General features: G+C 37.4%; 1 protein-coding gene across 1 annotated transcript in view; it reads left to right on the plus strand.

The window, feature by feature from the left end:
• The window catches only part of SLC26A3 (solute carrier family 26 member 3), a 28,365-nt gene extending 16,375 nt beyond the window's left edge, over window positions 1-11,990 (plus strand). Inside the window, exons 15-20 of the mRNA XM_058523194.1 lie at window positions 1,563-1,658; window positions 2,233-2,466; window positions 4,231-4,285; window positions 9,203-9,345; window positions 9,472-9,537; window positions 11,322-11,990. Coding sequence (XP_058379177.1) covers window positions 1,563-1,658; window positions 2,233-2,466; window positions 4,231-4,285; window positions 9,203-9,345; window positions 9,472-9,537; window positions 11,322-11,345 — 618 coding nt within the window. The 3' untranslated portion in view covers window positions 11,346-11,990. The remainder of the gene's footprint in view (window positions 1-1,562; window positions 1,659-2,232; window positions 2,467-4,230; window positions 4,286-9,202; window positions 9,346-9,471; window positions 9,538-11,321) is intronic.
• The last annotated feature ends 332 nt before the right edge of the window (window positions 11,991-12,322 follow it).

A 12,322-nucleotide genomic window follows, 5' to 3' on the forward strand; every position in this document is an offset into this window, starting at 1 on the left:
TTATTAATTTTTTTGGTAATTCCACTGATATCAAGGGATGAAATGTTTGCTCTGTAACAAGGATGTGAAGAGGGGTATTGATTTCGCATATGTTGAGGCTGTATTTTCTGAGTGTTTTTGTGTCCCATGTCCCAGAGCAGGTGAAACTACTTTGTAAGGGGTCCGTTAATATATTGGGAACTAAGACTCCTGGGATGAGGTCCAATATGAAGTCAGCTTTTATCAAATTCTTCTGTAGAGTAAAAAGATTTACTGCAAGATTTTGGGCTGCTGATTTTTAATAGATAGTATCCTACAGATTTTCATTGGGCATCACCTTCAGAAACAACAGGAGAATGAGGTTTTTTTTTGGTGAGGAAGATTGGCCCTGAGCTAACATCTATTGCCAATCTTCCTCGTTTTGCTTGAGGAAGATGGTCCCTGAGCTAACATCAGTGCAAATCTTCCTCTACTTTGTATATGGGACGCAGCCACAGCATGGCTTGATGAGCAGTGTGTAGGTCCACGCCCAGGATCCGAACCCGTGAACCCCAGGCCGCGAAAGTGGAACACGTGAACTTAACCATAACAAGAGAGTATTTAATATTTAACTGCATCATTAAAGAGACTCAGGATAGCAAATGAATATTCATAATATAAATGATAATGAATAAATATAACATAAATGAATATTTAACACTAAATAATAACTGAGTATCCCTGGTAGACTGGAGAGAAGAGGACAAAGAAGCAATCTTTAAGGTTAAGAAACAAAAGCTCAGGACTTACTCATGAACATGCCTTTTGGTCTACTCTGTACCTTGCAGAGAGCTTCTGCCTTAAGCCCAACTATTATTATTAGTTTGGTATGCATCAAATATTTTTCTACCCAATTATTATTATTTTTTTTTACAAAAATGGGATCAGATTGTATATATGGCTTTATATACTGTCCTTTTCCCTTAATCTAGTATCTTTCCATCTAACTACATTTTTTTGTCAAAGATTTTTAATTACCTAATTTGATCCTCCTTACTTATTACTCTGGAGCTAAATATTGCCACAATAAGAATACATTTGTTTTGAAAGGGGGAAAATGAAGGTTACCCTCAGATCTAATACTAGAATTATAAAATAAAATCATATAATAATAGATATTATAAAATATAATCATATAAAATTTAATAGAAAAATAATTATATAGAAGCAGAATACTAATTAAATGCCACCATATTCAACAACTAGAAAATAAATAAATCCCCTAAGAGTCATGTAGGCCAAAACACAACTAGATTCAAATAGAGTTTAGACTCATTCATGGATGATTTATGGGTAAGTCCTGGATGGTACGAAGGTTTTTGAATGTTGATAACTGCACACAGCTGAGCAGACCATAGGTCTGACACAGTGTTGTCAGCGATGTTGTTTGAACCACCTTTAAATTTTATTACGAATATCTTTATTATTTATTTATTACAAATATATTTATTATATTATCAACCCATCCTACTTAAAGTGATTAGAATTATGCTATGGAAATAGCAGCATATTCAGTACTTCTAATATAGCGACGGGTTTTTCAGGTTGGCTTTAATCCACTACGAATTCTACGCAAGCGCAACAAAGCTTTAAAGAAAATCCAAAAAATGCACAAGAAAGGCCTGATACAAGTGACACCAGTAAGTTGCTTTTTGTGTGAGGGAAAAAATATTTTTTTATATTTAACAAAAGGTGGACTATAATTTCACCTGTGCATTGATTCCCAGAACCAAAAAAGTTTTAACCCAGTGTTGACTGGATATATGTCTGACAATTTGTCGGTCAAACTTATAGCATTTTGGCTAAATCTTCTAGGCCTCCTTAATTTTCCTAAGGACCTCTTTAGTCCCAGGAGACTCAGATCATTCTCTTTGGAATGAAACCAGTAAGTTTCTTGACCACGTTTCTGTGTATTATAGCTAAAAGCTTTGTAAAATGTAGTTCAAGGTGTTGATTCCATTCCTTTAAACGAAATGCCAGATAAATAAGGTATTTCATGTGTCAATTAATGTCATATTTTTAAATGGCATCTTTGAGGGTCTCCTTAAAATTTTTATTCTCCTGGGAAAGTTTTTATTCTCCAAAGAAAAGAGTTTAAAATCCCATTGCTTGACCCAACTTTGACTCTGTGCTTCAGAAACTCACTGGTTATCCTTGACATACAATGTTTTTCTTGGTCAGAGTTATCATGCATATTATTATCCTCTCTTGCAGAAAGGATTTATATGTACCGTTGATGACTTTAAAGATTCTGATGAAGAGCTAGACAACCGTGCAATAGAAGAACTGGATCAGCCAATCAGTACCACAGACCTTCCCTTCCAGATAGACTGGAATGCTGATCTTCCTCTCAACATTGAGGTCCCTAAAATCAGCCTGCATAGCGTTATTCTTGACTTTTCAGCAGTGTCATTTCTTGATGTTTCTTCAATGAGGGTTCTCAAAAAGGTAATTACTTAATGGAAACAACCAATCAGTGACTAAAGGTAAAAAACTGTAATTGTGGAAGGATGCTCCTTTAGATAACACACACCTGGGTAAAAGTAAATTATAATCTTAGAATATTCTATGGAGAGAGTGAGAGTGTGGGTGGCACGTGTTTAGTGAACTCTTTAAAAGTTCATTTCCCATGAGACTGCATATAATTTTGAAGGCAACCAAACCTACATTTCTAATGTATGCTGACCCTGTTGGTAGAAAACCATGCTCACCTTCCGATCAAATTCCAGTTCTGTGGTACCTTCAAATCTTTATGGGCATTGTATCTAAATTGTCCTAAAATAGAGAAGATTTGGAAAGGTCTTGGGAAAAAGTGGAAGAGTGGGTCCTTTTGTTTTTATCTTCATCTATTATAACCTGATGAAATTGCACTTGGCTATTTAACAGTCTGTTTCAAAAAAAAAGTAGATATACGAAAGAAGAAATGTCACATATGATTTAAAAACAGGACTGAAACAATCGGATTGCAGTCTGTTTTCTTTCCAAAGTTTTTTTTTATTTTTTCTAAAATAAATTAGTTTCTAAGAGAATTGCAGAAACAGATGTAAAGAAAATTTAAGAAATTCCACACCTTCCCCTCTTTTGCTTGGTTTTTCACAGAAATCTGCTTGCAAAGCGCTGAGCTATGATAAGATCCATTAAGCATGGGTGAACTAGATACAAAATTGGAAAATAGGATCAATTTCATTTCCTTCAAACTTATCTTTTTTTTTTAAAAGATTTTATTTATTTTTTTCCCCCAAAGCCCCAGTAGATAGTTGTATGTCATAGTTGCACATCCTTCTAGTTGCTATATGTGGGATGCGGCCTCAGCATGGCCGGAGAAGCGGTGCGTCAGTGCGCGCCCAGGATCCGAACCTGGGCCGCCAGCAGCGGAGCGCGCACTCAACCGCTAAGCCACAGGGCCGGCCCTCCTTCAAAATTATCTTTAAAAAATCTTAACCTCACGTAACTCTCAAGACTGCTTGCTTTTTCTTTTCTTTGTTTTTGTGTTTGTTTGTTGGTTATAGTTTTGGAGAAAAAAATATACACACACATAAAATTTATTTGTTGATCCTAGCAGTATAGCACAAAGCACAGGGACTCTGCTTTATGTTTCTTTAAAGCCCTAATTCTTAGTTCAGTGCCTAGTAGAGGTTCTAAAAGTGTTTATTGATGATAATAATGATATTAATGATCATCTAAATTGATTCACAGTGCAAGCTGCTTTTCTTACCTTATATGACCTTACTCATATCACTACTGGTATTTGTTCCTAGCCTAGAGACCAAGAAAATGGCTAAAGGTTTGTTGGTGCTACATACATCCAGTCACTGTGGACAAGAAGGATGAACAACTTATAGGTCATGGGGTTCTTTTATTTTTATGTAGCTAGAAAGCTCTAGTCAAGATCATCTCATAGAAGAAACTTTTAAAAATAAATCAGAGTTCATCTTGTGAGTTGAGGCAGAACATTTGCCCATTATCCTTCCCTCAAGAGTGATTGTTTTTAACTTATAACTGAAGAGGAGAGTTCTATCCTTTGGATTTATTTCTTTCTGTCACAGAGCCTTGCTTTTAACTTTAGCGTCTCTTTACACTATTATCTCTTTTCAAAATGCAAAACGTTCTGAAGGCAATATATCACTCATAAGGCATAACTTATGATAGTTTTCTTTACATTTCTGACAAATGAAACTGTTCTCTAAGGAAGATCTACTTTCTTTTTAACAGATTTTTCAAGAATTTGTCAGGATCAAGGTAGACGTGTATATTGTTGGAACTGATGGTAAGTTGTTTTATTTTCCTGTTCTAAATATTTCAGGCTCTTTGCCAACTCTCAATCTACACAGGTTTTCCAAAGAACAGGTATTTTTTATGATCACCAAGAAGAAAATCTAATTTATAGCCAAGCCGATAGAAATTCCTATGGAAATAGCGTCTTTATATTTTAGTTGTGTCTATTTATAATTAAATTAACTTTATAATTTGAATCCAAGTTTAATAGGCAGCAAAAGAGTGGATATATAACCATTTTTTAATCTAATCTTCTTGAAAAAGTAGGCTTGTTTCCTCTCTTTCTCATCTCCCTGTATTCTTCAGCCCATAACAACCTGGTTTCTGCTTCACCTCGCTGAGGAGGCTGCCTTTGCCAAGATCATTAGTGATGTCCAGATTGTCAAGATCAACTGCCTCCATCCCAGCCTCATTCTTATGGAGTTCACTTTAGCATTTGGCCCTTTCTTTAGCATTTCTCTCTGAAACTCTCTTTCTCCTTGACTTCTGCAAGACTGTTCTTCCGATTCACCTCCCACTACGCTAACAGCTCCTTAGTGTCTGACATTGGCTCCTCTCCCACTCCTTGACAGTCAATCTTCCCCAGGCGTCACCCCTATAGTTTTAATTCCATGGACTCTTTCTAGTCAATCTCCTACATGCTGATGGCTTCAAGTATATCTACATGTTAATGAATCCCCAAACTACACCTTCGGTCCAGACCTTTCCTCTGAGCTGCAGACCCGTGTATCCAACTGTCTGAATGTCCCCCAGGCACCTCAGATACACATGTTCAAAACTAAATATATTACCCTCCCTCCCAAAACTACTACCCCTCCTTTCCTCTCAATCGCTACATCACCACTCACCCAGTTACCCAAAGTAGAATCTCCAGAGCCATCTTTAATTTCTCCTTCTCCCCTTTCCTCCACATTCAGTGAGTCGCCTGTAGATATTTCCTCTGGAATCAGTCTCTTCCTTTCCACTTCCAAAGCTTTAATCTAGACCCTTATCATTTCTCATCTAGGCTGCTGGGAAGAACTTTCTAACTAGTTTCCTTGTCCATCCCTAGAATGCTCTCCCATCCCATTTTCTGACTAGAAAATTCCTTCAAGAATTTATTCTTCAATAACTGTGAGAACTTCCTTCCTTCCCCAGACAGAGCACTGTGGTCTTCAGCCTGTTTGCATCTGTAGAATACACCCAGATGACGTTATTCTATAGTTCTGTGCTTGTGTTCCCCTAGCGGCAGGTATTGGTCTTGCTTCCCTTCTTATTCCCTGTCTGTTACCTAATTCCCAGGACATGACAGACATTCGGTAAAGACTTATTGGGTTCTGGGATACAGCCATGAATAAGACAAGCCTCTGCCCTCGTGAAGCTTATAGTCTAGTGGGAAAGCCAGATAATAAGCAAACAAAAACACATTTCAGGTAATGATAAGTGCTGTGAAGAAAAAAGGACAGTTAGGAGACAGAACAACAGGGATGGCACTATTTTAGACAGGCAATCAAGGATGTCAAATAATGTGACATTTCAGCAGAGACTAGAATGAAGTGAGGGAGTCAACCTAGTCAGTATCTCAGGGGAAAGCATTTTAGAGAGAGGGATGACAAGTGCATAGGTCCTGAGGGAGGCATGAAATTGGCATCTTTAATTTTCCCTCTCTACTGACTCCTATCCCTAAAATCTACAGATATATTCCAGTTTCAAGGCTTCCTTATGATTAAAATATTCTCTTGATCTCAGTAACCCTTTAATTTAATACACACTTTTACTCCTTCTCCATCATCCCAGATCTTTTTGAAAATGTCTCTTCCTGCTGCCTCTGCTGCCTGGCATTCCTCTCAGTCCTTAACTAAGATCATCACCTTCCTTCCCATAGCACACCACCCACCTCCATCCTGGGTTCTGGTGACCTCTCTCTCTCCCTCAGTCACTGCTAGGTCTTGTCAATGTTAAAGCCTTGCCTGTGAACAGACTTTCCTACCTCCGTGCCTTCTCTTCTTCCATCTTTCTCCAAATCCTAGGCATTCTTTTAAATGGTCAAGTTTTGGTCCAGTTTTCCCGGATACCCACCAAGAGGAAACAATCTTTACCCTACTTTCTCTGAATTTTCATAGCACATGATCTGTGCCTCTCTTATTCATTCCACAAAAATGTGAGGACCTACTATGTGCTGGGCATTATTTTAAGAATAAAGAAAACGTTAAAGGAAAAAAGCAGATTGCTTCCTGCCTTTGTTGTTCTACAATACTTTTCCTTTCGTTACCACAGGTATATGTAAATGTTCTATCTTCCTTCAGGACAGGACTCGGGTCTAATTTATCCTTTGATCCATTATATTACCCAGCTAGGGCTTTCCACATAGTAGCTATGAGGTAATATTTGGTTGAGTATTCTGTGCAAACAAGTACTGGTTAGCACCTACAAGAACGGGATTCCTCAAAGATGACCAGAGGTAATGTGGGGTGCTAAGGAAGGTGTTTTCTGATGGAACCCAGCAGCTTTGCGAAAATGGACTATAGTAAGTAACGGGTACATAATAGGTCTGGCAATCCAGAACCACAGCATATCACTGGTCCATGAGCATATGTTCTGTTTTGGAGGAATCCTAATTTTTTTTTTTTATTGATGTTTTAATGGTTTCTAACATTGTGAAATTTTGGGTTGTACATTTTTGTTTGTCCATCACCCCATATATGACTCCCTTCACCCCTTGTGCCCACCCCCCACCCCCACTTCCCGGGTAACCACAGTCCAGTTTTCTCTGTCCATGTGTTGGTTTATATTCCACATATGAGTGAGATCATACAGTGTTTGTCTTTCTCTTTCTGGCTTATTTCACTTAACATAATACGCTCCAGGCCCATCCATGTTGTTGCAAATGGGACGATTTTGTCTTTTTTTATGGCTGAGTAGTATTCCATTGTATATATATACCACATTTTCTTAATCCAATCGTCAGTCGAGGGACACTTAGGTTGCTTCCACTTCTTGGCTATGGTGAATAATGCTGCAATGAACATAGGGGTGTATAAGCCTCTTTGGATTGTTGATTTCAGGTGCGTTGGATAGATTCCCAGTAGTGGGATGGCTGGATCATAGGGCATCTCTATTTTTAATTCTTTGAGGAATCTCCATACCGTTTTCCGTAGAGGCTGCACCAATTTGCATTCCCACCAGCTGTGTATGAGGGTTCCTGTTTCTCCACATCCTCTCCAACATTTGTTGTTTTTTGTCTTGGTGATTATAGCCATTCTAACGGGCGTGAGGTGGTATCTTAGTGTTGTTTTGATTTGCATTTCCCTGATGATTAGTGATGTTGAGCATCTTTTCATGTGCCTATTGGCCATCTGTATATCTTCCTTGGAGAAGTGTCTGTTCATTTCTTCTGCCCATTTTTTGATCGGGTTGTTTGTTTTTTTGTTGTTCAATTGTGTGAGTTCTTTATATATTATGGAGATCAACCCCTTGTCAGATGTATGTTTTGCAAATATTCTCTCCCAGCTGGTTGGTTGTTTGTTCATCTTGATTCTGGTTTCATTTGTCTTATAAAAGCTCTTTAGTCTGATAAAGTCCCACTTGTTTATTTTTTCTTTAGTTTCCCTAGTCTGGGTAGGCATGTCATCCGAAAAGATTCCTTTAAACCCAATGTCAAATAGTGTGTTGCCTATATTTTCTTCTATGAGTTTTATAGTTTCAGGTCTCACCTTCAGGTCTTTGATCCATTTTGAGTTAATTTTTGTGAATGGCGATAGCACATGGTCCACTTTCATTCTTTTGCATGTGGCTGTCCAGTTTTCCCCAACACCATTTATTGAAGAGACTTTCCTTTCTCCATTGCATGTTCTTAGCACCTTTGTCGAAAATTAGCTGTCCGTATATGTGTGGTTTTATTTCTGGGCTTTCAATTCTGTTCCATTGATCTGTGTGTCTGTTTTTGTACCAGTACCATGCTGTTTTGATTACTATTGCTTTGTAGTATGTTTTGAAGTCAGGAATTGTGATGCCTCCTGCTTTGTTCTTTTTCTTTAGGATTTCTTTAGCTATTCGGGGTCTTTTGTTGCCCCATATAAATTTTAGTATTCTTTTTTCTATTTCTGTGAAGAATGTCATTGGGATTCTGATTGGGATTGCATTGAATCTGTAGATTGCTTTAGGTAATATAGACATTTTAACTATGTTTATTCTTCCAATCCACGTGCATGGGATATCTTTCCATTTCTTTATGTCATCGTGGATTTCCCTCAATAATGTCTTGTAGTTCTCATTGTATAGGTCCTTCACCTCCTTGGTAAGATTTATTCCTAGGTATTTTATTCTTTTTGATGCAATTGTAAATGGTATTATCTTTTTGAGCTCTCTTTCTGTTAGTTCATTATTAGCATATAGAAATGCAACTGATTTTTGTAGATTGATTTTGTACCCTGCAACTTTGCTGTAGTTGTTGATTGTTTCTAACAGTTTTCCAAAAGATTCTTTAGGGTTTTCTATATATACAATCATGTCATCTGCAAATAGTGAGAGTTTCACTTCTTCGTTACCTATTTGGAAGGAATCCTAATTTTTAATAATAAGCCACATTTGATGCTCCAATCACTAACTAGGGAGATTAACTCACGAGGCTCCTGCCTAAAGGAAAGTGGTTGATTTTCTTCTAGGAACTACTAAAAGTTTTTCTCATTTAAACCTTTTCTTTCTTCCTTTTCACATGAGGGCATTAAATGTATATTTTTAGTGGAAAGGTATCCTTTAGTTATAGAAGACACTGCACTAATGGTAAACGGGTACCATGCCTCTGCAACCCCCAAACACTTAACCAGATGTCAATGAAACTCACATTTGCAAATAGAGGTTCAAATCCCCAGCTTCCTGTGGCCAAACAATTCCTTCTTCCTAACTGCTATTCTGTCTTTTCTCTCTTCAGATGACTTCATTGAGAAGCTTGCTCGGTGTGAATTTTTTGATGATGAAGTCACGGACTCAATGTTTTTCTTAACCATCCATGATGCTGTTTTGCATATTTTGATGAAGAAGGATTACAGTACTTCAAAGTTTAACTCCAGTCAGGTACCAACTCTTTGGTGACTTTCATATTTGTCTAACCAACCATCTGTGCTTCTTAAATTTCTCTTCATTTTTCAACATTAAAAGAAAAATTGTTCCTAATCCATAATTCCATTCTGGTTTTCTCAGGAAAAAGAAATAAAATCTGATTTTACCATAAATACAAATGGAGGATTACGTAATCGGGAATGTCAGGTAAGCGATTTTAACAGGTTTATCTTGATCTAGACACAACAACAAAATCTTCAAAGTATGAGGCCTCTTCCAGCACACTGCAGAAAGGCCAGGACTTGTTTGAGCCTCAGTGCCTCACCCCTAGAAAAATGAAGCAATGCCAATCTCGTGGGGACTTTAGGGGAAAACAAACTCAGACCAGTACAAAAAAGGATGAAAAATAGTGATACTGTATCTCTAGTAAGGCAATATTGAGAAGAGAAGGAGAGAACTTTTTATGGTTTCAAAATACTTACAACCAAGATCTTATTCTGGTCTTGTAATAATCCATGAGGCAGGGAAAGTATTACTGTTTCCATTTACTGTTGAATTAGTAATGGAACTGAGAAGCTAAAACACACCTCCTGACTCCCATGTGCATGAGAAGTCCCTAGCACAGTGCCTAGCCCAGCAATGAAAGTAAAGTTCATTTCTTTCTTTACTAGAAAGAGTTGCCAAATTATCATTTAAATGGATAGTTCCATTTCATTCTAGAACATTCATTTCTAGACTATTCAGTCCTTTAAGGGAATGTCTCTAGTTTGGGAAAAGCAGAACCACAAATCAAAATGAGTACCTGCTGTAGGCCACGTGCATTACATTCATCATCTCAGTCCTTACAACAATATGCAAAGAAGAAATCCTCATTTCTCAAGTGAGGAGATTAGGAAGGGCTCAGAGAGCTTAACAAGCTTTGCTTAAGGTCACACACCAAAGTGACAGCAAAAGGATGTGAACCAAGATCTGTCTGATGCCAAGACCTGTGCTCTGTTCCCTATACTATACCAGCTCTATCCTTTGGTGAAAGATCAATGGAATTGAGGGTCTTGAGAAAGAACCTAATGATTGTCTTCAAGTATGGGAGGTATCTGGTGGTATTTCTCTAATCTGAAGAAAGGTCTAAAAAGAATAGCAAAAAGGAATTTAGATTAGAAATGAAGAAGAAACGTATAGCTTAAGATAACCCTGGACCATTATTAAGAGTTGTATCCAAATAGGAAAAGGTTAGATGAAAAAGCCATTCCAGAAAGTTGGAAAGATCTGAAGTGAGAGGAGAACCTAGAAGAATACCATGATTCTGTTTGCCAGGGCTGGATTCCCGAGAAACCAAATCTAGTACCTTGCCTGAGTCCCCTATAAGGAGAGCCTTACCAGAAACCCTCTGCCCAGTAGTTGAATTCAGAATTGTCACCAAGTTTGAGAGGATAAAGTAGAGGAACAGAATTTAAACCTGATGTCTGATCAAAGCTTTAGAACCAACTGTCTAACAGAACATAGTCAGCACCATCCTGTACCCATTTCCCCATACTAAAAAGAAAAGAAAACATTTAACATCAGCTCCTTGCATTTCTTAGAGGAAGATAAATCAGCAGCTATGGATAGGCCACCAGTGGTGATTGATGTAAAAGCTGAATGTGCCTGGCCAGCACGCATAGCCCTTTGGAGCTTATGTGGCCCCTGAAACAAACATAAGGAAACATATTGCTACAACACATTGTATTGTTATTTTGATTAAGTTAAATTAGGCCTTTGAAAGATACACTTATATTACAATATGGTATCACATGGGTCCATGTTAACCAAGTAGCAATAGAAGGTATTTGACCATTAAAATTCAAGACAAAAAATGTGTTGATGACTGGTAAATTCTACCTCCTAATTTTAATCAGATTGATCACATTTACTCTTTTTAAATACAAGATATGACTATTGAAAGAGATAGAACTTAACAAGTCTTAAAACAAGAACTTTCTGTCTTCTTCCAGGTACCACTTGAAACAAGATTCTAATCAAAATATAATTCAGAGGGATCTTCATCTGATTGTCACATAAAGAACAACTTAAAGAACAACCAGAAAGTTATTGATAAATTCATACATTGTATGAAGGATATTTTTGTTTGACAGAATTACGTTTCAAACTTTGGAACAAGATTGTTCTAGATTGGGATATTTTTCACATATTTAATATAAAATTGTGTAAATACTCTTAATTTTGTACCTTGTAGATTTATCAAAGGAAGAAAATTATTTTGTTTATATGTATTTTTATAGCACAGACAGATTTCCATCCAAGTCACTACCTTTGTGCATATGTTTTGCAGTATATTTACACCACTGCTTTGAATCTCATAATTTATGCTGTTCACACTAATATATCTCCATGTTTAAAAATTCAGTTGTACAGTAGATATGTCTTGTTTTATTAAATTTCTTGTCAGCTTTCTGAAACATGCTTGCTGTGGGTCCCCTTCATAGCATTCTGACTAGAAACCTCCTACATGGGAATCTTCTAAACCTCCTGCAATGACACTTCTTTGCCCAGATTTTATGATTATCACTATAGCTTTTTAAAGTGTTGGGGCCCAGGACAGGCTGTCTCAAGAAGTTCCACAGTGGCATATTGACTATTTTGAGTTAAAGTTACTTAAAAAGCAAAAAAGGGCTTTCTGACCCTCCTGCCTCTGTTCCCCCTGAAAGCAGGAAATAAATCTCCCATGTGAAATGTGCTCTCTCTGCATCCTTATCACTAGAGCGAGGGGATTCAGGGCCAAGAAGCCTGCATAAACAACCCTTGCTAATTATGTACCCCAAACCTAAGTTTCTTTGTCCTGTCAATTCTTCACAAATTTATTGTTCACTCTCCGAGCATCATCTTTATGTTCTCCCACGTGCACATAATTAAATTGGATTTTTCTGCTGTTAATCTGGTCTTGTGTCAATTTTACTATTAGTCCAGTCTCAAGAACACAAGAAGGGAAGAAGGG

Source organism: Diceros bicornis, chromosome 3 (assembly GCF_020826845.1).
Source record: "Diceros bicornis minor isolate mBicDic1 chromosome 3, mDicBic1.mat.cur, whole genome shotgun sequence".
NCBI lineage: Eukaryota > Metazoa > Chordata > Mammalia > Perissodactyla > Rhinocerotidae > Diceros > Diceros bicornis.